The sequence below is a fragment of the Dipodomys spectabilis genome, unplaced genomic scaffold (genome assembly GCF_019054845.1).
Source record: "Dipodomys spectabilis isolate Male_0828 unplaced genomic scaffold, ASM1905484v1 ptg000017l, whole genome shotgun sequence".
Classification (NCBI taxonomy): domain Eukaryota; kingdom Metazoa; phylum Chordata; class Mammalia; order Rodentia; family Heteromyidae; genus Dipodomys; species Dipodomys spectabilis.
Genome location: NW_024870694.1, coordinates 15,821,820 through 15,849,662, shown reverse-complemented (window position 1 = coordinate 15,849,662; position 27,843 = coordinate 15,821,820). Strand labels below are relative to the sequence as shown.

Here is a 27,843-nt window from a genome sequence, read left to right as displayed (position 1 = left end):
TTTTTTTTTTTTTTCAAATAAAGTCTAGCACTTTGGTCCAGGCTAGCCTCAGACCGTATTGCTCCTACCTCTGTTTCCCAAGTAAGTGGAATTGTAGATGTGGACAGCAACACTCAGCTTGTTTAAAAGACAGAGTCTTACAGCTAGGTGCTGATCACTGCAGTCCTAAATATGTAGATACTCAGATGACTGAGACCTGGAGGATTATAGTTTGAAGCCAGTCTTGGCAGAAAAGTCCTCAAGACTGTGTCTCCAATTAAACAAAAATTACATTACTAGAGGCATGGCTCAAATGCAAAAGAGCCAGCTTCTCATGAAAAAAGAATGAAGCCCTGGGTTAAGTTCCTTCACTACCAGAGGTGGGAGGAGGCATTGGAATAATAGTTTTGCTAAACCTTGCCCAGGCTGGCCTGAACTGCAATCCTCCTATTTCTACCTCCCAAATAAATAGCTGAGATTATAGACATGTACTTATAATCCACAACTGCATTTTCTTCCTTTTCTTAAAAGTTCTTCAGAGACACAAGCAAGACACAAGCTTTCCTGCAGCATTACTAAAACAAAAGAACATTTCTCAGAACCCTAAATTTTCTTCTTTTACTTATTGCTTCCAACCTTTCCTATAATGCTCATATTACATTTAATGAAAAAGCAGTTATCATCCATTACATGGATGCTTGGGACTAGAATTCTGTATCTCATAAGCCTTGCTGCTGCTGAGTCTGTTTAGAATATGTTATTAAATATTAATGTTTAATAACCCAATTTGTATAATATGTACTCTTGCTTCAGACACATTCCCAGAGTGAAAGTTGAATTAATTTTCTCTACTAGCTTTTCGTCAGAACACACATGGCATCCAGATGACATCTATCAAGAAACGAAGATCCCCAGATGATGAGCTTCTATACTTACCAGTGAGTATCCTTTGTACATTCATCGTTGCTTCACTTAACCTCGTATGAATGAGCTTTCCCTAAGAAGACACATGCAGTTATCTACAGCAATAGGAAAGAAACAATTGCAGTCAGTTAAAGCTGTAACAACAAAGGAACTATATGAGATATCTGAGACCCAAAAGCAATTTATGTCTCACAGTCCTGTAAAATGTAAGTCCCAGGTTAAAGTGCCACCTCTTCAGTTCTGGTAAGGGCCCACTTTTTCAGAGGCACATGACTGTCTTTGCCTTGTATCTAAATTTTAGGGATTGAAAGCCCAAGTGAAAACACTTGCATTTCTTTCTGAAAGATGTAAATCCTATTCTAGAAGGATCCTCTTTCATGACCTATACAACCTGCAAAAAGTCCTGTTTCTGAATATCACCTTGTTGATTGGGATTTAAGATTTCAAAATATAAAGACAGAAATATACATTCAATTTATGATGATGGAAAGGAACAGTAAAATTAAGTATAGAAAAGGCAACTTTTTTCCTTAAAAAAAGAATCATGCAGTTATTCTTTTGTCCACAGCTAGTTTTAGCTCTTCTACTCACTTTTGTACCCAATCAAGACTAGCCCTGCTAGTAGAACATTTTTACACACATATTTAAAATTAATTTGCTCATTTATCTGTGAATAATGAGATTATCCTACATGTCATGACCATCCCAAGTTTGTCACAAATTGTTTACAAATAACTTACCAATTTTAGAGAGTTCTATGCTTTCTATTTGTACTTGTCTATTTCTACTGGGATATTTTATTATGGGGGTATAGTATTATAACTTGATACAAGTAGACAGTGCTGCATAATCATCAACCCCAGGTAAGGAACACTTCAGCCACCTTAGTCATAAATCATTTCTGTGAGTTAGGCTAAACAAGGCAGAATCATCATTCATATGTGAATAGTGAGAGGAATATTATGTAAGACTTACTATGTAAGGATATCATTTATACCTACAATGACAGTTTATTGCCTCTCTGGGTCACTAATAAGGACATTATTATTAGATTATGGTTGCAGTTTATTGAATCCTTATTTCCTGAGGTCTTTACCATTGAGAGTGGCAAAATTTGGGTGACCATTTTAGCCCTAATGCCATCTAAACTGAATGGAGACACTGGTAGGCAGGTCTAGGGAACATGACTGGGCTACCTCTCTATGTGGACTGGACCTAAAGCAACTCAACAGTGTTGGGTGTGCCACGCCCCCTCCTCTCCTTCCTTGGATCCTAGCCTTTAGGGAAATAAGTTGCCTGTCTACCTGTCAGTCAGACATCCAGTCAGCTCATTTCTCAGTTTCTTGTTTTTCAGGGCACATGTGAGAAACTGACTTGTGACCTCTAAGTAAAACATTATTATTCCGATATCCTGAAAGACTTGCATATGTTGTTGAATGATAAAATGGGATGAGAGATATGTGAAATTTTAGCCAGATTTCAGTGCTGATGAAGGAATTACTTGTAATGAGTTACATATTAAGATTAGTGAAAACTGGATGAGAAGGGGAAACAAAGGAGGAGGCTACAATGCTTGATAAGAAATGTACTCATTATCTTGCCCATGTAATTGTAACCCCTCTGTACAGTATTTTCACTATAAATAAATAAATGCAAAATTAAAAAAAAAAAGATTAGTGAAAACTTAGGCCAACAAAGGAAAAGGTGGGGGTGGGAACCTGTAAGTTTTTAGTATGCTCTTGTTGAGTGACAGAGAACCTGGACTCATACAAATTAGCGACAGGGGGACCCAATTCTTACCATCAAAGAACTTGTTTGCTTTTGGCTAAGGACACAAAGCCTTATAATATCATGAAATCAATGCCTCACTAGAGCAAAGCACTCACACCAGAAGGAATAATGTTAGAAATCAAAAGATCTCAGAGAAGGGAGTCCAGGTCTGGGATGAGTGGAGTAACATTCCTTTCTAAGGCTTGTTCACCTAACACAAGAAAAAGTAAGTCAACATTTTTTTGTTGTTGTTTCTGGCAATTTTTGTCTCTTGTGCTTAGGGCAGGGACTGAGTAAGGCCGGTAAAGGTGTCTGGAGTCCAGAATTGAAATGTATACTCCCTCCCAGGGCCTTCCTAATTTCCTGAATACTGCTTGCCCCGTTTCAAGCCTGGCCCTTATCTTTCCTTTTGAATGCTTCCAGGAGACTTTCTTTAAAAGCACTCATGTTTGAAAACTTTTGTTTTCATGCTGAAAACTTTTGTCCGTTCAGAAATAGTTACACTTGATGGTCCTTTTTCATTGTAGTTATGTCTTACACAGTTGCATAACGAATGAGTCATTGCTCCTGGGATAAACATAGGATTAGGTTCCTGTGAGTCTCCCATTCCCATATTTCTCCCACCAATCACTGTATCACTCTGTAACCTATGTGTCTTTAAATAGACACCTACAGTATCTCCTGTTGATTCATTTAACACTGAAGTTACAGCCAACAACTCTTAGATGAAGATGAGCTAATAAAAGTTTTTTCCATAAGTCACAGCATGGCCATAGGGACATGAATGGGTACTTGAGCATTATATTTGCGATCTATTTTAAACAACAAAATCTCTCACCAAACAATGTGGTACTAGAAGACTGTAAAAACTACCCTTATTCACAGCTAAGTGTTGAAACAAGAAAGCAGAACACCTCTCCCCTCACCCTGAATTGAGAACATGCTTAGGTGTCTCAACTGTTCATTGCGGTTCACATCTGTTAAATGACTGCGGAAGTGTCAGGAATGTTGATCTTCATCTCACAAATACGTGTGAGCAAGCAGGCCAGATTACAAAGGCAGAATTTATGAATGCTGAGGATTGATTGACTGACTGACTTTCACCAGTTCTGAGTTTTTCCTTCTGCTCTCTTGCATAGGTGAGAGGCCGTGAGACTTATGAGATGCTGTTGAAGATCAAAGAATCCCTGGAGCTCATGCAGTACCTTCCTCAGCACACAATTGAAACCTACAGGCAGCAGCAACAGCAGCAGCACCAGCACTTACTTCAGAAACAGTGAGTGTCATTGTGTCATTTCAGAAAGCATGAACAGGGTGATTTCTTATTTGTATCAGCAAGAGAGTGGTTGATGGGCAGTGGAGAAATGGCTGTTACTAGACAGTAGTTCACTATAGATTCAGCAGGAGTGCTGCTTACTATTCTATATATATAGAATTTCACCTGTACTATAAAATGGATTCAAAGACTCCCACTAACATTTACTAACACTCAATTCTAATAATAACGTGTATATTTAGAAACAGAAACCTTTCCCTCATTTGGATACACTGTCATGTACATCTCCTGGAATGTATATAATCTACTTTTGGGACACTACTATAGACTGGGGAAAGAAGGTTTTACTGCACTAGGACTTGCTTGCTTTATTGAAAAGAATTCTTCATGTTATTAGAGTATGTATATTATGTTTGAAGCAGGTCTTTGATATGTAGCTCAGTCTGGCCTGGTTTGTTGAAAAGTATTCTGCAACCTATGGAATAGTCATTGAGACCATGTCTGAAAGCAGAAGGTCAAAGTCATATTGTCTTGCCAAGTCTTAATATCCTAACTCTGGATTGTCTTGGAGCAATACATTTTTATATACATTGGAGAGATTTTGCAACCATATTAACATATGCATATAACATATTTGCATATTGAGTTTATCCTTTGCTCTTGGATCTCTGATGATGTTAATTGTTTTATGACTAACAATAGAGAATAGCTCTTATGAAAGGATGAGAGGTTGGCCAATGAGGGCTTTGTTTATACTTACCTTTAGTGGTTAAGAATCACCATTGTTAGTCTAATTAGGACGCTGTATGTGTGCTAGAAGTTTTGCTGACTACTGTAAAAACTTAGCACAGAATAAATCAGCTATTGATTGACAATACCAAGTTTTGAACTCGGGCCTTGCACTTGCTAAGCAGACACGCTTTCATTTGATCCATACCCCAGTCCTTTATTTTTTTAAAGTTATTTCAGTTAGTGTTTCATGTTTTTGATAGGGATTGACTTGAGTCCACAATCCTCTTACTTATGTATTTGCATAGCTGTGGTTATAAATGCATACTGTCCTGTGTGGCATATTTGTTGATCTAGGTTCCCCCTAACTTTTCATCTAGTCTGGCCTTGATCTGCAATTCTCTTCATCTCTTCCTCCCAAGTAGCTGGGATGACAAATTTGAGCCACCGCGTAGGGTAGCATTTAACATTGAAGCAGAAACAAATGAAGTAACAAACTGTCTTGCCTGAGCAGAGATGATACTTTGCAAAAGAAAGGCAAATGGACAATAAATAAAGGTTCTGTTCTGCTGTTATTGGCTATTATTGGGAGGTAGTTATAGAAACTGTAATGAAATGGATCTTTGTTCAAAAATTTTAAGACAAGACAAATGTGATTGAGGAGGCTGGGATGTGTCTGCTGTAGTCAGGGGTCATTTCTACGTACCTGTGAAGGTACTGCGCATGAGCAGCAGAGGAATGAGTAATAAGCATGCTCTCTTCAAAAGACTGTAAGCTATTTGAACATTTAAGATCCTTAAAAGCTGGAAGGAATTTCATCATTTGCTTTTAGCATGGAAGTTTGGCAATTTAGAGATAAATGGTTTTGTACATAAAGCTGATCAAAATGTTTCATTGAGTGAGTCCTTGAGGACATAGAGTATTGCAGAAGAGAATCTGAACTCTTAGTTGCTGACAGGATTTCTATAGCCAATCAGATGGATTCTTTGGAGTATTCGATGGAAAAGTATGTTAATATATTCAAGTACAAAATTGACTTAGTTCTTATAAAAATTATACAAGGAAGATCAAAGCAACAGAGACCTGGAGCAGCACTGACAGACCTAAAGCGGCTAAGAGCCTTCCCTGAGGAGAGTTATTGCATGTCATGGAACTAGGCAACACTCCCAGATTAACTTTGGTTCACTGTGGAAAAGCTCAACTCAGCCAAAATGACTCCAGGAGAATTACACAGTAGCATATTGTGCTGAATTAGTTTTGTCATTCTGTTTCTGATCTTTTCCAGTTGGCAGTAAAGAGTCTGACTATGTAGCACAGGGGTTGGTAAATACTATTTTTCTGTAAAACAGAGGCAATAAATATTTTAGACTTTTTCATTCAGATAATCTCAGTTATGTGGTGTAAATGAAAAGTAACAGTAGATTACATTGTAAAAAATGATGAAAGGGGCTGTTACAATCAGACTTTATGGACACTGACACTTGAATATTATATCATTTTTATATGTCATGAAATGTTCTCCTTTGAATAGCCCTTCCCAATTAAAAAAATTTAAATCCATGTTGATTTATGGATGGGATTTGAGCCATGCCACTAAACACAACATTCTTTGTAGATAAATAAATGGCTCTTCTCTCTTTGCTTAATGTACAGCTTTTGTTTGGTCCATAATATGTAGATTCTGAGATAGAGAGTTATTAAAAGAAGAGAAATCCTGAAGTGAGATTTTAAGTGACATGCTGCTAATAAAAATCACAACTGCCTTTAACAGAAATTTTTCTATCTTAGGGATTGAGGCAGTCTTATCCAGATACAAAATATAGTTGATGACATAATTCCCTTGTTTATTATTGCAGTATTTGACTTTCTGCAATAATTGACTTTCTGAGAGAGCTGGGAAAGATGGAATGCTTACCTTCCCTTAATTTACAATTTAGTGGCCAATTCTAAACACATGACTCTTAGAATTGTCAGAATGCTCTAGAATTTATTCTAAGTATTGTATAAGTGAAGACAATTGAAAATAACTAATATAAATTACTCTAGAATCTGAGAGTACAATCTAGGAGGAATAACAAACATCATTCATTGGGCATATGCTATTCATGCTTGTTCACAGAGTATACAGGGAACTATATAGCCTAATGTCCTCATAAATTAGCCAGTATTTGTTGTCTAATTGGCTTGCATTGCTCTAAAAGAATTTTCATGTATCTATATTTTGTAAAAAAAAAAAAAAAAAACTACTCTAGCAGAGAAGAAAATTATTCTAAAAATTCTACTTGTGATACAAACTCAAAAGATTTTTAGGAATATACTTTCAATCCTTTATATAGATGGGCAGAGATAAATAGTGAGGAATTAGCTTCATAGTTCTCTAGAGACTAAAAAAATCCTATGCATGTTTTGTGTTTATATCTCACAATTGTGATAACTCGTACATGGAAATCTAACAGAGTGAAAAATCATTGCAGAATATAGATATTTAGTCTAATTACACCTTTGCAATATTATATATACACATGAATCTCCAAACATTGACATGCAGCTATATACATTCCCCCATCGTTCTGTTCATCAACTAAGCTTTTTCCCCCAATTAAAAAAATGTATGCAGATCTCTCAGAAAAGCAAGAGTGACTAGATAAAGAAAAAATATAAATGGAATTTCTTGGTCATGATTGGAAAAGGGTAAATCAATGTAGGAAACACCTAATAGCCTATGATTGCCCTTCCAAAATATATCACCAATTGTAGGATGGTAAGAAATCAGTTGTATAGTTTTTCACAGTAGAGGGAAAACTGGTGAGAAAGAATATACTTTCTATATGGCAACAGTTAAGTATTTCTAGTTTAATCACTTCTGTTAGATTCCCAACATGTTGTTTTTTTTTTTTCTCAGCTTGCTGTGCATTTGTGCATGCTTTTTCTTTTTAAGTTTCTTCACAATTACCTTCATGAACGTAGACTTTATGGAAGACAAATTTCATGCTGAATTGCTGTAAATTAAATCATTATAATATTTTCATTAACATGCCCACATTGGTTAAAAAAAATAGGCTGCTATGTTTGTAGAAGCCAGAATCAAATAAGAGGATATTTTAGACCCATTTTTTACTCTAAATTCCTATCTTTCTATTTTCAAGGAATAGTGGCTCTTAATACAGCTCTACTGAAGTTAGTTGGTAACTATTTAGCAGTCTTTGACTTTTATGTTTCAACCTGTACTATTTCATTTTTTATTTTAAATTTTTAGTGTAGCTTACCCTCCTTCTTGGCTTCCATTCTGTTTTCAAACAACATGACTTAGTTACACTTTGATGTAGTGCAGTTTCTTTCTTCCTACCAGAAAATTTTCTTAGTATCTTTACAGGTTCACACCTGTGAGCCTACTTATTCAGAAGGCTGAGATCTCAGAATCTCAATTTGAAGCCAGCCCAGGTAGAAAAGTCTGTGAAATTCATCTCTAGTAAATTATCATATAAAGTCTAATTAGAGCTGTGGCTCAAGTGTTTGGGAACAAAAGCTCTCAGACAGTGCCCAGGCCCTGAATTCAAGCCTCCAGGACCAGTACAAGAAAGGAAAAAAAAGAACTCTTGGCTATGATTATCTTCAAGAAAGCTGTTATTTGTTCCTCAGCTTCATGTAGCTAAGGAACAAGCTAGAAGTATTTTCAACATTATTAATACAGGACACAGAAGAAAACATAAATATCCAAACTATCTAAACTGATAATGCTATTATGTCTAAATTGAAGGAGATGTTCTCCACATTTCCAGAATATTTGAACATGCCAGCTCTGCAGATTAAAAATAACAATAGTAGCAGCAGTAATAGTGATAATAATAATAATAAAAGCATTGACAATTTCATTGGATTCCAGCCTAGAGTTGTCATAAAAATTCACATGTTCTTTCATAGCTTAAACCATGTAATTTTTGAATCTCCCGTATCTGTTATGACATTTTCAAGACTGAGATTTATTATCCCTAAATTGGCATAAAGAAAAACTCTAAATTCAAATTCAATTATTTCTCTACATTTGCATAACTCATCACTGATCTGATATTGGTTCTAGGTCTTAAAGTTTGAATGCTTGTGATCTATCAATATACTGGGACCATAGCTAGAGCATTAGTTTGATCTGTGCATATTGCTAATCCTTGCTACAAGAAAAGGGCCCCAATGTTAGTACCTGAAAAAGTTAAGAAAGTTTTTTTTGTTTGTTTTTTAGTTGGGAATAATGTATTTTCCTTCTAATATGTATTCTGGAGTATTTTGTTAAGAACCTACAAATTCTTGCTGGTTTATTGAATTGCAAAACAAGTAAACATGGCTTGTTCCTTTGAAAGGAATAAACAAATACACGATTCAAAAAGCCAGTCTGGGAAACAGTTCCCAAATAGTTCTTAGGGTTGCACAACCTTTAGCCAAATAACAGGGCTTGTTCCTGACATAGTTATGGTATAATTGATTTCTTAATTATGCAAAAGTTGCTTTTATGAGTTTGATATATGCATTTATAGGCCAAGTTTGTGACTGCAGGGATTAAGATATTTATCCACCTCAATCTGGGCACATACAAAATGCTCATTAATAGTTCTTTACAAATACATGATGACACAGCCCCCATACTGATAAGATCATATTTCTTCATACTTCATATTTTGACTAAACAAAAGAGTAATGAGGTATAATAATTGGACAGATGACATTTTTCATAAGATGGAGGTTTATTCTTGTTTCTGCATTCCTTTTTTTTTTTCAATTAATTGAGTGAGTCTAGTAACCCTTTTGCCAAACCCTGTGCTAGGCATCTCCACTTACCTTGTCTCCATAATCCCCAAATGACTCGCCTTAGTGAACTTATTTAGACAGACAGACAGACAGAGAGACAGACATACAGACAGACAGACAGACAGACAGACAGACAGACAGACAGACAGACAGACAGACAGACAGATAGATAGATAGATAGATAGATAGATAGATAGATAGATAGATAGATAGATAGATAGACAGATAGACCTGAGCCATAACCTGATCTCAGAAGGGATCAGGAGAAGTAAAATTAAAACAAAACAAAACAATTTCCTCCAGTGATTCTGGTTAACTACTACTGCCTTTCCCACTTCTTTTTCATCTGGTTCTTGAGAAGATTTCTATTATAAAAGAGGATAAAAAGGAAGGAACGAAAATAGTTTCTTGGGCATTTGTTTCTCTCTACACTATGATCATGAAGGTGTGAGGAATATGTTTCTATATTCATTTGATGTGAATATATGGAGCCCTAAGCCTTCATCTTCTCTTTTCTCTGGTTCCTCTCTGCAGTCTCCTTTCAGCCTGCTTCAGGAATGAGCTTGTGGAGCCCCGGAGAGAAACTCCGAAACAATCTGACATCTTCTTTAGACATTCCAACCCCCCAAACCAGTCAGTGTACCCATAGAACCCCATTTCTGTATTTGAGTGTGTGAGGTCATTATGTTTCCGTGTATGTGTGTGTGTGTGTGTTGTGTGTGTGTGTGTGTGTGTGTGTGTGTGTGTGTGTGTGTGTGTGTGTGTTGTGTGTGTGTTTATACCCAGCTCTCATAAATAGAACTTGAAGACATTTTGGCTCAGAGACTCAACTGCTCAAAGGCACACTGCCACTAGTGAGAAAGACTCTTTTGAAGGGACTCAAAACTTTACAAGAAAGTATGCTTGCTGCAGATTTTGTATCCTTAGATCCAGCATTGGTTGGACAGGAACCACTGTTGTGTATGTTTTGTGAGCTTTTTGTTGTTTCCTGGGAGGGAGGGGATCAGGTGGGGAAAGGGTATTACAATGTTTATGAGACTCCTCTTCTGTTGCTTTCTGTTGTATTTCTAAAACTCATAATGAAGCTTTTGAGCAGGTCTCAAACTTAAGATGTCTTTTTTTGAAAAGGAGAAAAAACAAGTTAATGTCTATTAATTGTTATAAATTGTAGTTGACTGAGAATCAGTCAGACTCTTTAGATGCTGGTCATGCAGTAATACTGCAAGTAGTGAAGACTAAGATGTCAAATGTACTGCTGGGCAGAGTGGTGATTACTATAACTAGCTAGTATTTGGGGGGGCATTCTTTTCTTCTTTTACAGAACCTGCATTATTAGAATCCTCTCTTCATATATAGGTAGAAGTTAATTAATGCTGTCAAATCCTATCTCTGCTACCAAATATTAATATCTGATATAACAGCCCTATTTGCATTTGAAACCTTAGTGTTCTGTGCCCAAAACTGTTGTGTAGATCCCAAAGCAGGGAAACTAATTTTGTGGTGTAAATAGAAAGATAAAGCCAACCCACTAGTAATACCCTAGATACTAATTTACCATTGTTAAAGACCCCAAAAGTAGTTCAAAGTACTCTCACCAAATCTATGGTTCATTTGTTTAATTGGAGCTCTAGGCCATCTCTTTTGCCTAACATAAAACCAGCTGGATTATGATACTGTTTAGTACGTGGATTATGATACTGTTTAGTACGTTTATCCTGGAGAATTAGGTTGTAATTAAGTGACTTCTAAGCAGGCACATGGTCATATCAATTCCTCTGGACTAGAAATTATAGATAGAAAAAATAAATGACTTTTGTTTTACTTTTTATTTCTAACCCAAAGAGTTTACAGAATCTCTGTTTCTTTCCATTTTAAAAACACTTTATAATACTAATGTAAAGGCTCTCCCCCACCTTCCCACACCAGATCACCAGCACTTCATTCTCTGTCACCAGGACAATGATTTCTTGTTATTGAGGCTGTTGTTTTATGGATGTGTGATTTTAATTTTCAATAAACTTTTGCATCTTGGTTTATCTCAAAGTTTTGGTTTCTGTTTCTCTTGCTTTTATTTCCCCTTAAATACAAGAATATGTCTATACAAGTGCTTGAAGTATTGTATTAAGAACAGGAGCAATAGAACATTCAGTTTGGGTTCTGTTTACATTTCCTCTGTTACTAGTTGTTGCTTTTGTTTGGAAGACTTTGTATCAAGATCATCAATATGAAAAATGAATTACAATGTCTAAACTAACTTAAAACACCATTTAGCCCTATGATCATTTGTTGCATCCCAAAACACCAAAGTGGTATTGATGTCACTGAGCAACCCCCAAATTGTATATTAAATTGTGAAATCTATTAAAACAAATTTAAATTAAATCTATATTTAGTAAATACTTTGGTAGAAATTGCTTGGCCAGAAATCTCTAGTGGGGATGTGGAGAGAATTCTTGCCATGTATACACACACACACACACACACACACACACACACACACACACACACATATATAATATATATATACATACATATGTTTCTTGCTATATATATGCATACATATATACATGTGTATGTATGTATGTATAAACACATACATATTTAAGTATGTCTACATGCCTATATAATATATCATATATACACACACTATATTTTGACTAATTGTTAAACCTTCAAAAGAAATTGTCCTAAATGAAATAACTTCAGTATTGTATTTAGATAAGCAATAAAAACTTTATATTTGATGAAAAATTATTAGTAAAATGAGATGGTCTTGTTACATTTGCCAAGGGTTTTTGGTTGGATAAACCAATTTATAAATATTTCAAATAATTGGTAAGTTTAGTTTAGTTTGTTTTTTTTTTTGTCAGTCATGGGGCTTGAACTCTGGACTTGGACGCTATTCCTGCGCTCTTCAGCTCAAGGCAAGCGCTCTACCGTTGAGCCACGGTGCCACTTCCTGTTTTCTAGTGGTTTATTGGAGACAAGAGTCTCATGGACTTTCCTTCCAGGGCTGGCTTTGAACCATCATCCTCAGAACTCAGCCTACTGAGTAGCTAGGATTACACGCGTGAGCCACCAATGCTCAGCTAAGTTTAGTTTTTAACATTAACTCTTGCTTTCAGGATTTTTATTTTCTTTCAGCAGATTCTTATGTAATTTTTTGATGTGTTTATAGTAAGTTTTGTATAATACACACATTTAAAATAATAGAATCTATTTTAAAACTTCATTGACCTACCAGAGAGTCAGTGATGACCTTGAGTCTTTGGACTCAATATTACTCAGATGGAAAGGTCACAAATAGGACAGCACTGGGAAATATTTAGAAGAGTTTCAATTCTTTCCTCATATTTTATGTGTCTTCATTACCCCCTTTTATGATCTTCCTAATAGCAGGGTTATTCTGCTCTCCCCTCGCTAATCCTTTACCTTCTCAAATTCTGCATTCCGAAATGGTTTAATGAAGTCAAATTTTCCAAACATCTTTCCAAATTCTATTAGACTGTTGCCTTTTAAACTAGCAATGGAACATTTAACTCAAATGAATCTAGCAGAATTCTAGGCCTCTTTGGCAAATTAAAAGGATAATTGTGCCTTATTAGAACACATACCTTACCACATGAATCTCATCACATAGATAGTAGAGCTGGAATCAGGAAATCTGATTTCTAAACCTGGATGATCTGAAATCCACCTAGCTCTAAAAGTCTGATTTTTTTTTTGTTACTCTTAGCAATGTATAGAGTCAATAACTGGCATTACAGATATTTTTCTTTCAAAATTAAAAAAATAGAATATATGCCTTTCTATATCTTAGTTAGACTGAAAGCCATGAAAATTCTAGTAACTCTTCATAGGAAGAAATAAAACTGGCCTTTACATTGGCTATGGACGTAGGCAACTAATAACCTGCATGCATAAAGATTATCAGATCCTTCATTTCATTTGATGGGAACTTGATACTAAACCAACTACTCTGGTCTCCTTCCTTGTATTGTATCTAAAATTTACATCATGGATGTGTTCAGAATTTCAGATCTTTTCTGATTTTATTCTCAAATTTTTTTCTACATTTGGCCAAATTAAGAATCCATATCCATGTCTCCCTATATATTCCTCAATTGTTTACCTTCCATTCCTTTGACCATTTTCATCTCCTTAAACATAGAGTACATAGTTTCAAGCCTACTTTCCTCAAATTAAGTGAATTATGATAACAAATAATAAAGGAACTAATAAAACAATAAAAATGGATGGCCTCAAGAGGAAGGAAGTTGTAATAGGATGCAAAAGGTGTTATTTTGCTTTCTTTCTTTTTTTTTTTTTTAACTACAACTCAGGGTGCAGACAAAGTGAGAAATAAACTTTTATTTTCCTGTGGTCATTAAAAATTCAAATTACTCTTTCCATAAACTCTTGAATATATTCAATGGATTTAGGAGAAGTAGAAAGGCAGGTGGAGATCTCTAGATCTTTATGGAGAGGTTCAACTTACACTAAGAATACTAGTTACAAGGCATCTTGGGTACTTTGTAATGGGCAATGATTTAAAGAAACAGCCCCTAGCAATGCACCTCTTTGCTGCCTTGCCCTGTGCTTTTCTTTTATACTGCATTAAGGATTTCATCAGTTAATCAGAATGTGCTGACTCTCCACCAGCCTCCTACACATGGAAGGAGTGGATTCTGAAATACTTAGTAGGAGCTAGAATGATACCCTTTACTCTATTCCTTGCTTGCTTCTTGCCTAATTTGTCTCCAATATTTCTCTCGCCACTTAACCCATTTCTTCGATTCTATAAGCTTTTGCCTGTCATCACTTTATTTCTGAGTAGATATCACAGGACAAAACTTTAAAAAATGCTTGGGTTGGGTGTTAGGAGACCTACCTCTATCATCAGCCCATCTGCCTCAGGCACCATGTTTTACGTACAAACTCATATTTACTCATCTTCATAATAGTGGTAATTTCTGCACTTCTCTGACTTGCAATACCACTATCTATTCCATGGTAAAAATCTCACAATCACTCAGAACAGAAATGAAAGAGAGCTAATTAATATGAAATGCTTTTCAATCGGGAAGTTTTATTACATGAACACATATTTATATACATTTGGATGTATGAATGTAGTTGGGGAAGGCTAAAGAAAAAAATCGATATACATCTCCATTAAAAGTACTGATTATAAAATACAATGGATTTATTAGATTGTTCCTTTTACATGGTCATGCTAATTCATGCCAATAACTGTTGTTCGCATGAACTCTTGGCTCTGCAGTGGTTTGGAATGGAAGATTCCATGATTCCACTAATTTATATATATATATATGTATATATATATATATATATATATATATAGTTATTGTAAAGATACTGTACAGAGGGGTTGCAGTTACATAAGTAAGGTAATGAGTACATTTCCTATTGAGCATTATTACACCCTCCTTTGTTTTCCCCTTACCATCCCTTCCCTCCCCAGCTCTCAACCTCCTCCCTCCCCTCTGCACCCCCCTACAAAGTTCATTATCAACATAGTGTCTTATACATCTCATTATTACAATGGATCATCCTGTATCCTTGTTTCAGCATTTTGCTATTTCCCTTCCCCTCCCCAAATTAGAAAAATGTATATACAAGATGCAGGGCAACAGAATCAAATACAGTGACATCAGGGGTTGTACCACGGGGGAAGAACATACAAAGAAACAAAAAAAAAATCATGTAGTACATTATAGGTACATTACAAAGAACAGCAACAAAAATAAAACCTCTTGTGTCCCTATTTTGGGGTTCATTTCATTTAGCATCAGGTTATATGGTCATACATACATAACTTTTGACCTCTTCTGTTTGTCCTAGACATATACTAGTTATTGCAGATAAAAGAAACCATGGTACCTATGTTTCTTTGAGTCTGGCTTGCTTCACTTAATATAATTTTTTCCAAGTCTTTCTATTTCCTAACAAATGGGAACGTGTCATTCTTTCTGATGGAGTCATAGAATTCCATATATATATATGTATATATATATACACAAACACACACACATACATGCACACGCGCACACACACACACCATTTTCTTAATCCATTCATCTACTGAGGGGCATCTGGGTTAGTTCCATATTTTAGCTATGATGAATAATGCTGCAATAAACATAGTTGTGCTGGTAGCTTTAGTGTGGCCTTGTTTGTGACTGATTCCACTAATTATGGAGAAAGCAGACTGATTTCTTCAATGATGAAGATCTATAACACTCAAGCACTTAGAGCCACTTACAAAAACTGTTTCCAACATTATACTGGACTCACTTATACCGCCTTCAAAATTGATCATATACACATACTGTATATATGTGTGTGTATACATGTACAAATTGATCATATACACACTGTTCATATATGTATACTGTATATATATATATCACACTGTATATATGTGCGTGTATACATGTACAAATTGATCATATACACACTGTTCATATATGTATACTGTATATATATATATATATATATATATAATTCAAAGAAAGTTTTGTTTGTCCTTTAATGCAAATATGGCTACAACAATAAGGAGGAAAATCAGGATAAATAATACATTCTGTTTGAGAATTGTTAATTTTTAAAAAGCTTTTTTGTTTTGTTTTGTGTTTTCTATACCACATGTAGTGTTTAGAGGACAAGTCATTAAATGTGCTCATCAAAAACTCTATCATTAAGCCCAGCTGTAACAACTGTGTAGAATTTGGGCCAGTGCAAAGATCTAGGGGTGGTAGTTGTACAAAGGGGTTTCAATTCAACCCATCAGTTTATCAGTACCATGTATCTGGATCAATCACCTGGTCCATCAGTCTTCCCCACCTTTCCCAACCCCATCCATACCCTCAAGTTACATGATTCTATTGTGATTGAATATAATGACTGTTGGACCACCCTTACACTTTCCATCTACCTCTATCCCTTGATGCTTCCTGCCAGCCCAGACAAATCATGTTTCAGCTTTCTAGAATTCATTTTTAGTATTCTTCTTCTTTTTTTCTGGGGTGGTCAGTAATGGAGCTTGAACTTAGGACTTGGGTGCTGTCCCTGAGCTCTTTTGTTCAAGGATAGCACCGTACCTCTGTGAGCCACAGCATAACTTCTGGTTTTCTTGTGGTTAATTGGAAATAAGATTCTCATAGACTTTTCTTCTCCAGACTGGCTTCATACTGAGATCCTCAGATCTCAACCTCCTAAGTACCTAGAAGGCATTTTGAGGATTCTTAAAGGGGAACTATTTCTCATTACAGTTTAGCAACATGATCAAGATCAAGTCTTAAATCTCTGGTCACAAGAACTACACACTATCATTGCTGCAGTCTATGAAGTCCTTCTCATCTTCCCTGTTTTCAGTTCGTATCTTAGCCCTGCGGGAGAGGATGCCTTATCACCCCAGTTGTCACCATTTCCATAGGAGCAGCTCAAAGATCAGGACCATTTTTTTTTTCCTTTTCCAGGCTTAACATCCAACATATACCTCAAGGGTAACAGATGTTCATATAGTTTTCTCTTAAGGCAAAAGCAGGAAGTGGGTTGTATAGGCCCCTATAGCTTCCCAATATACAGTAGAAGAGGGTTTAAACTTCATTTGGTCTTCATTCTAGTCTATTTTACCAGTCAGGAATGTGAGTAAGTTAAGGTATACTTTGAGAAATATGATACTTAATATGACAAATCCAAGTAAATACCCAAATGGAAGATTATATACTGAAGGGGAAGATATGGTGTGGTCTTCTTTTTCCATTTGTCCCAGGAGACTTGTAGAAAGTTAACCCAACAGTGGTTTGGACTCCAGGGTCACCTGCATAGAAAGGCTGTTCCTCACAGCCCCATGAACATCTCAGCTAGAAGTGTTTGCTCCTATGATGGGGGTCTCTGTACGGGGGCAGGATGTGCTGCCAAATGCCCTGTTTGATGGGCTTTATAGTTACTTCATGCTCATCCTGGGTGACGCAGGATATCTACACATGCATTGCCTGAGCCACATTTCTTCTCTGTGTCTTACTCAGTTCATATCCTTCAACTATATAATCTTAACAAAGAGTCAGACGATGGAGAAAAATGGAGGATGTTATTATTTTCCTCTCACAAAGGAGATTCATAAGAAAGACATTCAGTTCCCGACTGCACATCTGTGAAAAATAACCTGGCTGGTTGATAGTATTGCAGTCTCTCCTTAGTCAGAAAATATTCTCAGCTAGAAACCTAAATACTATCTTACATTCTCAATCCTGGAGAACGTTTCTGCACACGTACAACATTAAGGTTATGTTTTTCACACAAGACCTTTTGGAAATACCCACTCCCCATTCATTCTTTGGTGTCCTGTGCTGATCCTCATTCTGATGTTTCTTTTCTTAGGACCTCGATGCAGTCTCAGTCTACATATGGTAACAGCTCCCCGCCTCTGAACAAAATGAACAGCATGAACAAGCTGCCTTCCGTGAGCCAGCTTATCAACCCTCAGCAGCGCAACGCCCTCACTCCCACCACCATGCCAGATGGCATGGGAGCCAACAGTAAGCATCCCTCCCTTTAGCTTCAGCCAAAGAGTATCATGGCTGTTACAGGACAAGACATCTTGGAGATGGGAAAAATACAACAGATCAGACCAAAGCTGGCTTTCTTATCATTAATGTCTTAGACCTTAGATGTGTGTTTCACTATGAATGGGACTGGTAGATACAGAGGAGGCTTGTACTTGAGTATGGCTAAGGGACAGGCTACTGAAACCTGGATGGAGACCCACCTCCTGCCACCTTTCAGATAGTAAAAGAAATGTATATTTTTAACAGAAGCGGTGGATAGAGGTAGGGAAGTCTGTTCCTTGAGTCAAGAATATGCCCCATCCTGCCAATGTGATGGTGAACTACCTCCTAACACCTTTGAGATATTTTTTAAAAAAATGCATTCATCAGTCAGGAAGTAGAAAAATGGGATAGACTTTAAAAGTAAATAAATAGGGAAGTGGCGCTGTAGCTCAAGTGGTAGAGCGCTAGCCTTGAGCTGAAGAGCTGAGGGACAGCGCCCAGGCCCAGAGTTCAGGCCCCACGACCAACCAAAAAAAAAAAAAAAAGATTAAAAAGTAAATAAATAGATTTGTGGTCTGAACTCTATTAGTACGTTAGCTGTGTAATTATGGATAAGTTCTATCTCTGCTCTACTGCTCAACTTTCCATCCATAAAATTGCCACCTTGCACCTTTAAGATGTTATAAATTTGTGTCTTAACAATTTTAGACCCATCAAGTCATCTACTCCATCTCATGCACTATCAGTTAGAAACTGACATACAGTGGGGCTTTTCTCTTCATTTATTCATACCAAATTCCTCATGTCCATAAATATGGAAGGCAATAGGAGAATTGTCTCCAGTTGGATGATGATTTGGTGTCTTTGCCATAAATATGATTATCTTATCTATTAGAACCAAATCTAGCAACGTGGATACACATACTTGAAAGAAATAAAGGCTTGCAAAAGTACCGAAGGATGTATGATGCCTTTGGGACACAGCAGACTGAATGCCAGACACTTGGTCTCCACTTCTCCACTAATGTTCACCTTATCAAAAAGTACCATCACTGTCTATCTTATCTTTCGTTATTTTGATTAAGCCTGTAAGCTTGCATTTTGATGTTGCTTGGAGAAAATGGGTTTTCTAAAAGAAGGTAGGGAAGCTCTGATTCTGAGTCTCTGTGGTATGATGGCCTGTGTTCCTGTGACAATGACATAGAGTATGTATGTGGTATCACTGCATGGCATGGCAACAAGGAGCTTAGATCCAGACTGCTTTCTCATTCCTGTTCATGTGTCCTAATACACAAAACCTGACCCCACACGGGTCAGCCCCTTTGACAAGAATACAAAGCGTTCATCTTCATTCTTGTGACTTTTAGAGTAACTAAGATGACCCAACTCTTTTCTTTTTCTTTCTTTCTTCTTTTTTTTTTGGTTGGTCATGGGGCTTGAACTCTGGGCCTGGGCGCTGTCCCTCAGCTCTTCAGCTAATGGCTAGGGCTCTACCACTTGAGCCACAGTGCCACTTCTGGTTTTCTTGTAGTTTATTGGAGATAAAAGTCTCACAGACTTTCCTGCCCCAGCTGGCTTTGAACCATGATCCTCAGATCTCAGCCTCCTGAGTTTCTAGGATTATATGTGTGAGCCACCGGTGCCCAGCCCAACTCTTCTTGAGATGATAAAAATAGTGATGACAAGGCTTCACATGTGTATAATTGAGCATTTACCTGTGTCTTACTTATAGATGACTCATAACCTCTGATTTCCTCTGGAAAGTCAGACAGATAACAAACTGAGATGAAGGCTGCTTTGTTCTGCCTTTGGCTAGTAGTAGAGACTCTGCCCTTGGGCACTTTCTTATTTACTAAAGTAGAAATTAATTACATTTATCTTTTTTGTAAATATATTATCTTTATGATTTTTGCCTTCAAGGCAAAAATTGTTTCATAAATAGTATTAATCTATTCTTCTCTATCAATAAATGACTTTATATTACTTATTAGGCATAACATTCCCTAAAAAATATGCAATAAGGCCACCTGTGCCCAAGTACATATTCTAAAGTAGTCCTTTCTTTCTTACTCTTTCTTTCTCTCTTTCTTTCTTTCTTTCTTTCTTTCTTTCTTTCTTTCTTTCTTTCTTTCTTTCTTTCTTTCTTTCTTTCTTTCTTTCTTTCTTTCTTTCTTTCTTTCTTTTTTTTGTTGGTCGTGGGGCTTGAACTCTGGGCCTGGGTGCTGTCCCTCAGCTCTTCAGCTCAAGGCGAGCTCTCTACCACTTGACCTACCGCGCCACTTCCGGTTTTCTGGTGGTTTATTGGAGATAGGAGTCTCACAGTCTTTCCTGCCCAGGCTGGCTTTGAACTGCAATCCTCAGATCTCAGCCTCCTGAGTAGCTAGGATTACAGGCGTGAGCCACCAGCGCCTGGCAAATAGTTCGTTCTTATTCACAAGTTTGTCATTTCTTCACTTTAAGTTTATTGAACATTACTGGGTAAGGCAGTGTGTTATGTTCTATAGACACCTGCCATGGGTAAGATCTACTATATACTTCAAAGAGAGTCTGGTAGGGAAGCAGAAAGGTTAAGAATAGGAAAAATAACCAACTCAACAGAGAATTACAAGTAGTGAAGGAGAAGGACAAGATTGTCCTCAGAGAACAAGATTCAATATAATTTGTGAGGAGTCTGTTAACTGTTCTGTTAGATTCTCTGTGGGATGTGTGAAGGGGTGTAACAAGATAACACAGGAAAGCAGGGCTGGTGGTCTAGGCCCTTGGTAACATGACTCTTTGGGGTGCTGGTCCATGCATGATAACAGCAGTAATCTTCTCTGTTCCTCCTGCTTCTGTCCAGTTCCCATGATGGGCACCCACATGCCAATGGCTGGAGACATGAATGGCCTCAGTCCAACCCAGACCCTCCCTCCCCCTCTCTCCATGCCTTCCACCTCCCACTGCACGCCCCCACCTCCATACCCCACAGATTGCAGCATTGTCAGGTGAGTCCACAGCGTATGCTCCTGGGGCATCTCCTAAGCATTTCTGGGTGGTGGAGGGTGGACAGCATCCAAATTGAGAAGAAAGAAAGCAGCCTTAAGGTTGAAACGGAGCCACTCTTTTCTTGGATCTGTGGAATGGTCAGCAAATGTTAATCAAGGGGAACACTGATAGTTAACCTGGGAAAAAGTGAAAATATGAATACAGGTTGCCTACCTGTTTTCATCTTCACTTACCCCCTTCACTCCTTCAGATTTTTTTTTTCACCTTGTCAATTATGGCCCTCAAATTGGTGCTCAGGGGTGGGTTTTCCAAAAGGACAGTAAACTTGCTATCTCGCTCCTTTTCCTGCTCTCTAGAGTTCATAGCTCTCAGCTATCACAGACCATTATTTTGGAATTGGATGTCCATCGAATTTAAATGTTAGCAAAAACAAAGAAACCAAAGAGAGACTTTCAAGAAGCTGGTAGCCTCCACTGCTCTGTATGTGGGAAGTGGAGCCTTCCTGGGAAGGAGAGTTTGGACAGGCAAAGCTTTTGAATGCATAGGTACCAAAATTTCCTAATTTTATTCTAGCTCAAGTGCTTTTTCTTTTTAAACCTCTGCTTCATGTGAAGAATGGCTCTCTTCTTTAGCTGAATGATATGTGATAGGTCTTAGGAAGTATCAATCACACAGAGGAATTAGCCTTGTGATGTGAATGAGTTCATCAGTTTCAGACCAGTATCACAAAAAGGAAGATGTATAATCTGAGAAGAACATAAAAAAGCATTAATGACTTTCTAAAGTAGTAACCCACATTTGTGTGTGTGTGTGTGTGTGTGTGTGTGTGTGTGTGTGTGCATGCATGCATGCATGTATGTATGTTTGCCTGTTCCAGTGCCTGGGTGCTGTCCCTGAGTATTTTTGCTCAAGGATAACACTCTACCACTTGTGCTACACCTCCATTTTCCTGCTTCCCCCCCCCCCACACACACATACCTTTTCTGTAGTTAATTGGTGATAAAAGTCCCATGGACTTTCCTATCTGGGCTGGCTTCAAACCAGGATCCTCAGATCTCAGCCTCATTAGCTAGGATTTACAGGTGTGAGCCACTGGAACCTGATATGACCCACATTATTTTTTTGGACCATACAATCCATTCCCAGAAACTACATGTGAAAATACAATATAGAATGACTAAAGTGAAGTAAGGTAGCAGGAAGCAAAAGCACCAGGAATCTGATCTTCCCAAGTTTTTACCTTCAGCTTCTGAAATGTCCCCAGAGGGATTTTCATAAAACCCTACTACACTGGAGATCCTCATTGGACAGATATGGTCTTCAGGACACCCTCTAGCTGATTTTATTTTCTGTAGATCTAAAGTTCAAGTTATTGAATATTTCTCAAACCTCAAATCCAAGGCCCCATGTATATTTTATCTGTTTAGTCTCTTATTCAGGGCATCCAAGGGCAAAATGTTGGGTTTTCTTTAATCTTGCCAATGCAGTCAGGGTGAACTTTCTTTTTCTGTTTCCTCCTTCCTTTCCCCTCCTCCCTCTGCAGTTTCTTAGCGAGGTTGGGCTGTTCATCATGTCTGGACTATTTCACGACCCAAGGGCTGACCACCATCTATCAGATTGAGCATTACTCCATGGATGTAAGTAACTGTTAGACTCTTCTCATGATTTTTATTTCATTCTCCTCCCTCCCCCCATCCCGGTGACATATACCTAATGGTTTGATCCCCACTAGTTTTATAGTTTGTTTTTGTCCTGTACTCAATCTTCACGTCTGAAAGAACCCTTGGAAAGGGTTGCTCTATCTAGTAGAACCCCAGCCAATCAATCATCCTTAGCTGTTCTGATCAACCAGTACTTATCTATTGTCCATAGTATATGGTGGTAGTGTTCTCACTTACAAATTGTAGAGGGGTAACAAAATGATAATGTACCATCCTGGGTTGATGTCAGACTCAGGAATAGTGGGCATACCCTGGGGTATGTCTACTCTAGAATTAACTCATCTTTTGTTATTATTAAATTAGGACTTTATGAGGGATTTAGCCATTTCTCCTAAACTATATGCCCCTTTACTTGTTTTCCATGTTTCACAATGTGACCCAGCTCTCCCTGAACACTGAGAAGGTTCTTTGGCCTTGGGTTTAAGCCCTAGCCAAGCAATGAAAACCTAGAGTTGTTATTTTGCCTCTCTGAGCCTCAGTGAATCAAACTAAGCTTAACCAGAGCTCCCTTATGGCTTTTGTTATTCTTTAATTGGTCTTTTGATGCAATCTGGACAAAAGGGAACTTTCTGTTGCTTCCTACCTTTCTTGGACACTACTCAAATGGGCACTTGTATCATTCTATTTTTCATCAATCTAAGTTTTTCTCCCAGACTGCTCCTCATCTGGCTCTCTTTGGGGGCTCACTATTCTCTCCTCTGGCTCTTGGAGGACACTGTGGACTGCTTGGAAAAGGTAGTCTCTACCTCTGCTGCTGCTTCTGTAGTCAGGACCTTTTCTCCTCCCTCCTTGAGCACCGATGCTAGAGGTGGCTGTGCAGCATGAGAATGCTCATGTCACTGGTGATGGTGTGTATGCCCATCCCAGAGACCACACCTGCTGATCCGGGATAAGATACATTCTAAGTGAAAGCTCTAATGTTTGGAGAATATGTCAACAGGATGAGGATCACTTTAAGACCAGTTCCATTCACCAAGAACAGTGAATTTGTCCTATATTTGAGGGCTTCTTGTAGTGGAATACCACCTCGTGGGTCGGAGAATCTGTCTCGTCTTTTTGTCTGTTTTTATTTGTTGTTTGTTTGTTTGTTTTTTGTAGCAGTGATACTACATGTTCATTTGTCCCCACTGAGGACTATGTCAGAATGTTCCTGTAACTGTTAGATCTAGATGCTCTCTGTAAAACTATCTCTACTGATGTTAGTGGAGTCTAGCTTACAAAGAGCTCTGGAAGTACTGAGTCTCAAAAACTATGAAGAATATACTGTCTTACCTATTTGTGGGCTACTTTTTTTTCCCCTCTGTCACAATATGAAGCTGGAGTGCCTGAAATGTCCATAATTCATGCCATAGGAAATTGTGACTCCTTATGGGAGTACTCAGAATTGGGATATGTTGGAAAGCTATACAGTTTTTTCATCCCTACCTCAGCTTCTTCCTTTCCATTTCTGAAAAAAAAAATCACTTTCTTCGCTTGTTTCTTGGTATCTGTCTAAGATAGGTGGCATTCCTTTTGGAAAGTAGGATGTGATTAAGTTGGGATCATCAGTATTGTCCTCTATAAGATGCAAAGCTGTTAATAATGTAGTAAATAATACAAACGACTAACATTTATATAGTAGCAAAGTTAAAATTTATATAATACTGTTATAGTCACATTTAACCTATAAGTTTGCAATGTGTATTAGCCTAAGAAAGCAATTATATCCAGTTTTGACTGATGAAGAAACTGAGGTCAGAACTGCTAAAATTCTAGAGTGGAAAAAGTTTGGCCAAGATCTGAATTCCAAGCACAACATGCTTTCTACCTATCACCATGCTGCTCCATTAAAGACATGAGCTATTACTAATACTGATAAAAAGGACTGCTATTATATGTAATGAAGATTGATCCTATTTGTAATACTTCTACCTCTTGCCATACTGCATGGACACAGTTGCTTTTCATTTTTTTTTTTTTTGCTTTGTTTTTGTTGGTTGTAGGGCCTGAATTGAGGGTCTGGGAACTGTCCCTTTTGCTCAAGACTAGTGCTCTACTACTTTGAGCCACACAGTGCCACTTCTGGTTTTTGAGTGGTTAACTGGAGATAAGTCTCATTGGGACCTTTCTGCCTGGGCTGGCTTCAAACTGTGATCTCAGATCTCAGCCTCCTGAGTAGCTAGGATTACAGGTGTGAGCCACCTGATTTGCATTTTGCTACCCTCTTTTATCCAAACATCAAGAGACATGTGGGCCAATATGTCATTGTTCTGAGTCCATAGCTTATTCACCTAGACTTTACACTTATGAACCCCTCTGACCCTCACTTATTATATTAATAAAACAGATATACTAATAGATATATGACAGATATACTGATGGCTGTAGCACTGTGTCTGTTGCTAATCTGCAGACTAAATGAGTTTATGAATAAAAACATGATTAGTTCAGTGCCTGACATGTAAGCATTGCTCAGTCCCCACAGTGTTTTTTTTTCTAGAGACTAAAGTTAGTAGATTTAAGAAGAAACCTGTATTTGTGTTTAGAATATCTGCCCTCTTACTATTATATTTTTACCAATGAAGAAATTGGAGACCCTGAATTGTTTTTCAAAAGCAAAGATGGTAACCTGAAGATTGTGCCCTTGTTTCTAGTTACCTATGACATTGAAATGCATCAAAAATTGACCTTTATTTTCTAGGCTAGAGATCAATAACATTGGATTACTTAAAACTGCCAGGAATGAAAAAAAAATGGTATGGAATAAGAATCAATTTGTTTCTTTGCTCTAATTCTCCCTGATTCCCTTCCCTCTTCTACAGGATTTGGCAAGTTTAAAGATCCCTGAGCAATTTCGACATGCCATCTGGAAGGGAATCCTGGACCACCGACAGCTTCACGACTTCTCCTCACCTCCTCATCTTCTGCGGACCCCAAGCAGTGCTTCTACTGTCAGTGTGGGCTCCAGTGAGACCCGAGGCGAGCGTGTGATCGATGCTGTGCGCTTTACTCTTCGCCAGACCATCTCCTTCCCACCCCGGGATGAATGGAACGAGTTCAACTTTGACATGGATGCCCGTCGCAATAAGCAACAGCGCATCAAAGAGGAAGGGGAGTGAACCACCTGGTGTCAGCTCTTCCATCGTCTTCCTCCTGCCCACCCACCCCATCATCAAGGCACTTCTGCTTGGTCGTCAAAGCATTCTCCCTAGATCTTCCCTTTCTTCTCAGTCTGATTTCTTAAGGGAAGGAGAAGTAAGAGGCTGCCTCTTACCTAAAATCTGAGCTGGCATCTGAGTTTGATTCTGGCTATAAGCCTTTGACAACTATTGCTTGCAGACTGAGCTGTCACAACTAGATAGAAGTAAACAGGAAGGCAGTGGGTGTCTCCTTATGCTGCAGAGATTTCTCATTGACTTTTATAAAGAATTTTCACTCCTATAGTCTAAGACTATATGTATATATATAAATAAATAAATGTATAAATATACAGTATATATTTTGGTGTGGGAACACTGAATATTGTTTAAAATGTAATTTAAGTCATGGAAAATGATTTGCACTTACTAACTTTTTTTAATATGCTTATTTTCAATTTCTTGTCTATAACCCTTTTCTCAGAGCTATCTTGACTAGTGACACCTATTTCAAACCTGATGCCCCATAGATGTTAAATACATACCACCATCAAACCATGGATAGATCCAGTTGAACTTTCCATAGTTGACTATGTGGTCAGACTGTATATATGTACATGGTTCTCTGTGGTGAAGTGTTATATATTACTGGCATTCTTTTAAGGGGTGTTAGTTCACTTTGTGGTTATCAGAAACACAAAAGGAAAAGGACTTCTTCATTTGCCTTTGTTTGAGAATGAGGAATGAGGTCAGGCAGAAAATTCCTGAAAGTCCATGGCAATGAGTTCCAAACACCTGGTACAATGTACCTGGGTATATCAGCAGTATCAAAGTTCAATGCTGAACACATTAATACTTATTGAAAACATGTTTGCTACCATCATAGAGGCTGTAAACTATATTTCACTACTAGGTTGGCCAACTTAGATAGGGCTGTGGTTCCAGTTTAGTTGGCATGGATGAATGAAATCTGTCTAATTCATACAGTAGAATTGGGGCATATGCTAAGACTACCAAGAGGGGGGAAAAACAGGAACAATTCAGAAATGTTGAGATACAAATATCTCATCCAACTATGAAGTTAAATTCCTGAATTATCTGTTGAAAGCTAGACAATTTGGGGGCCCATTTTGCTTCAAAAGACCATGGAGAGGCTTCTTTACTTTCCTATTTTCAAGGTTGAAAACTGGGGTGGTGAGTTGGGAAATAGAAACACATGAGCACATGTTTCATGTGACATCAGTGGCTTTTGTCTCTCATTTTCTCTTTTTATCATTAATGTTCCAGTATTTCTGGAGGTAACTGTGAGGGTCATTTCCTGTCTACCTCCTTTGGGACTATTCAGAGACTTCCCTCCAGGGGTAGCCCTCTTTTGAAAGCTGTTGCTTAACCTACATGGACAGCTTTATGAAAATCTAACTCACAACATTCCTCCTCGATGGTTTGGAACTATACTTTTTTCCCCCATAAAATAGAACATGTATTTTGTATACATTTTAATGAGCTGTAAAATCTTCCTGTGCATTTGGGCAAAGGGCTGTCATTGCACATAGCTTTCACTTTTATTTTAAAGTGCAAAAAGGGCAAATGTAATGTGTGAGTTTCATCTGAAAAGTGTATATAGACTGAAGGTGTGGAACTGTATATTTTTTTGTGTGTTGTTTATTTCCTTCTTGGGGTAGAGGGTATTGCAGAACCACATTTGAAATCGTTTTTTTTTTCCTTTTAAATGATTTTATATTTTCATGGAAATACCATTTAGTAAGAACACAACTTCAAGTAAACAGAATACCATAATTGTAAGATGGGAGGAAAGACAATTTGTCATTTTTTATTATTATTATTATTTTAATTTTGTATGCTAAAGAGAGTGAGTCCTGAATTTCAATGTTTTGTTGTGCTTAAATAATGATAAGCACTGTTAATTTCTGGAAAAAGCATGCAGCTTTGGAAATTCATCAGGGGAAGAA

At 37.5% G+C, this 27,843-nt stretch overlaps 1 protein-coding gene across 8 annotated transcripts in view; it reads left to right on the top strand.

Moving 5' to 3' along the window:
* Positions 1-27,076, top strand: part of Tp63 (tumor protein p63) — a 211,521-nt gene extending 184,445 nt beyond the window's left edge. For 3 of the 8 annotated variants that reach the window (XM_042669700.1, XM_042669742.1, XM_042669716.1), the window contains 6 exons: positions 835-917; positions 3,813-3,949; positions 17,882-18,039; positions 20,891-21,035; positions 22,580-22,673; positions 25,559-26,136. In XM_042669700.1, the coding sequence (XP_042525634.1) occupies positions 835-917; positions 3,813-3,949; positions 17,882-18,039; positions 20,891-21,035; positions 22,580-22,673; positions 25,559-25,855 (914 nt within the window). In that variant the 3' untranslated portion in view covers positions 25,856-26,136. Of the gene's footprint in view, positions 1-834; positions 918-3,812; positions 3,950-10,009; positions 10,580-17,881; positions 18,040-20,890; positions 21,036-22,579; positions 22,674-25,558 lie in introns of those variants that run through there. The other 5 variants (XM_042669759.1, XM_042669751.1, XM_042669732.1 and 2 more) reach the window with 3 other exon arrangements.
* The last annotated feature ends 767 nt before the right edge of the window (positions 27,077-27,843 follow it).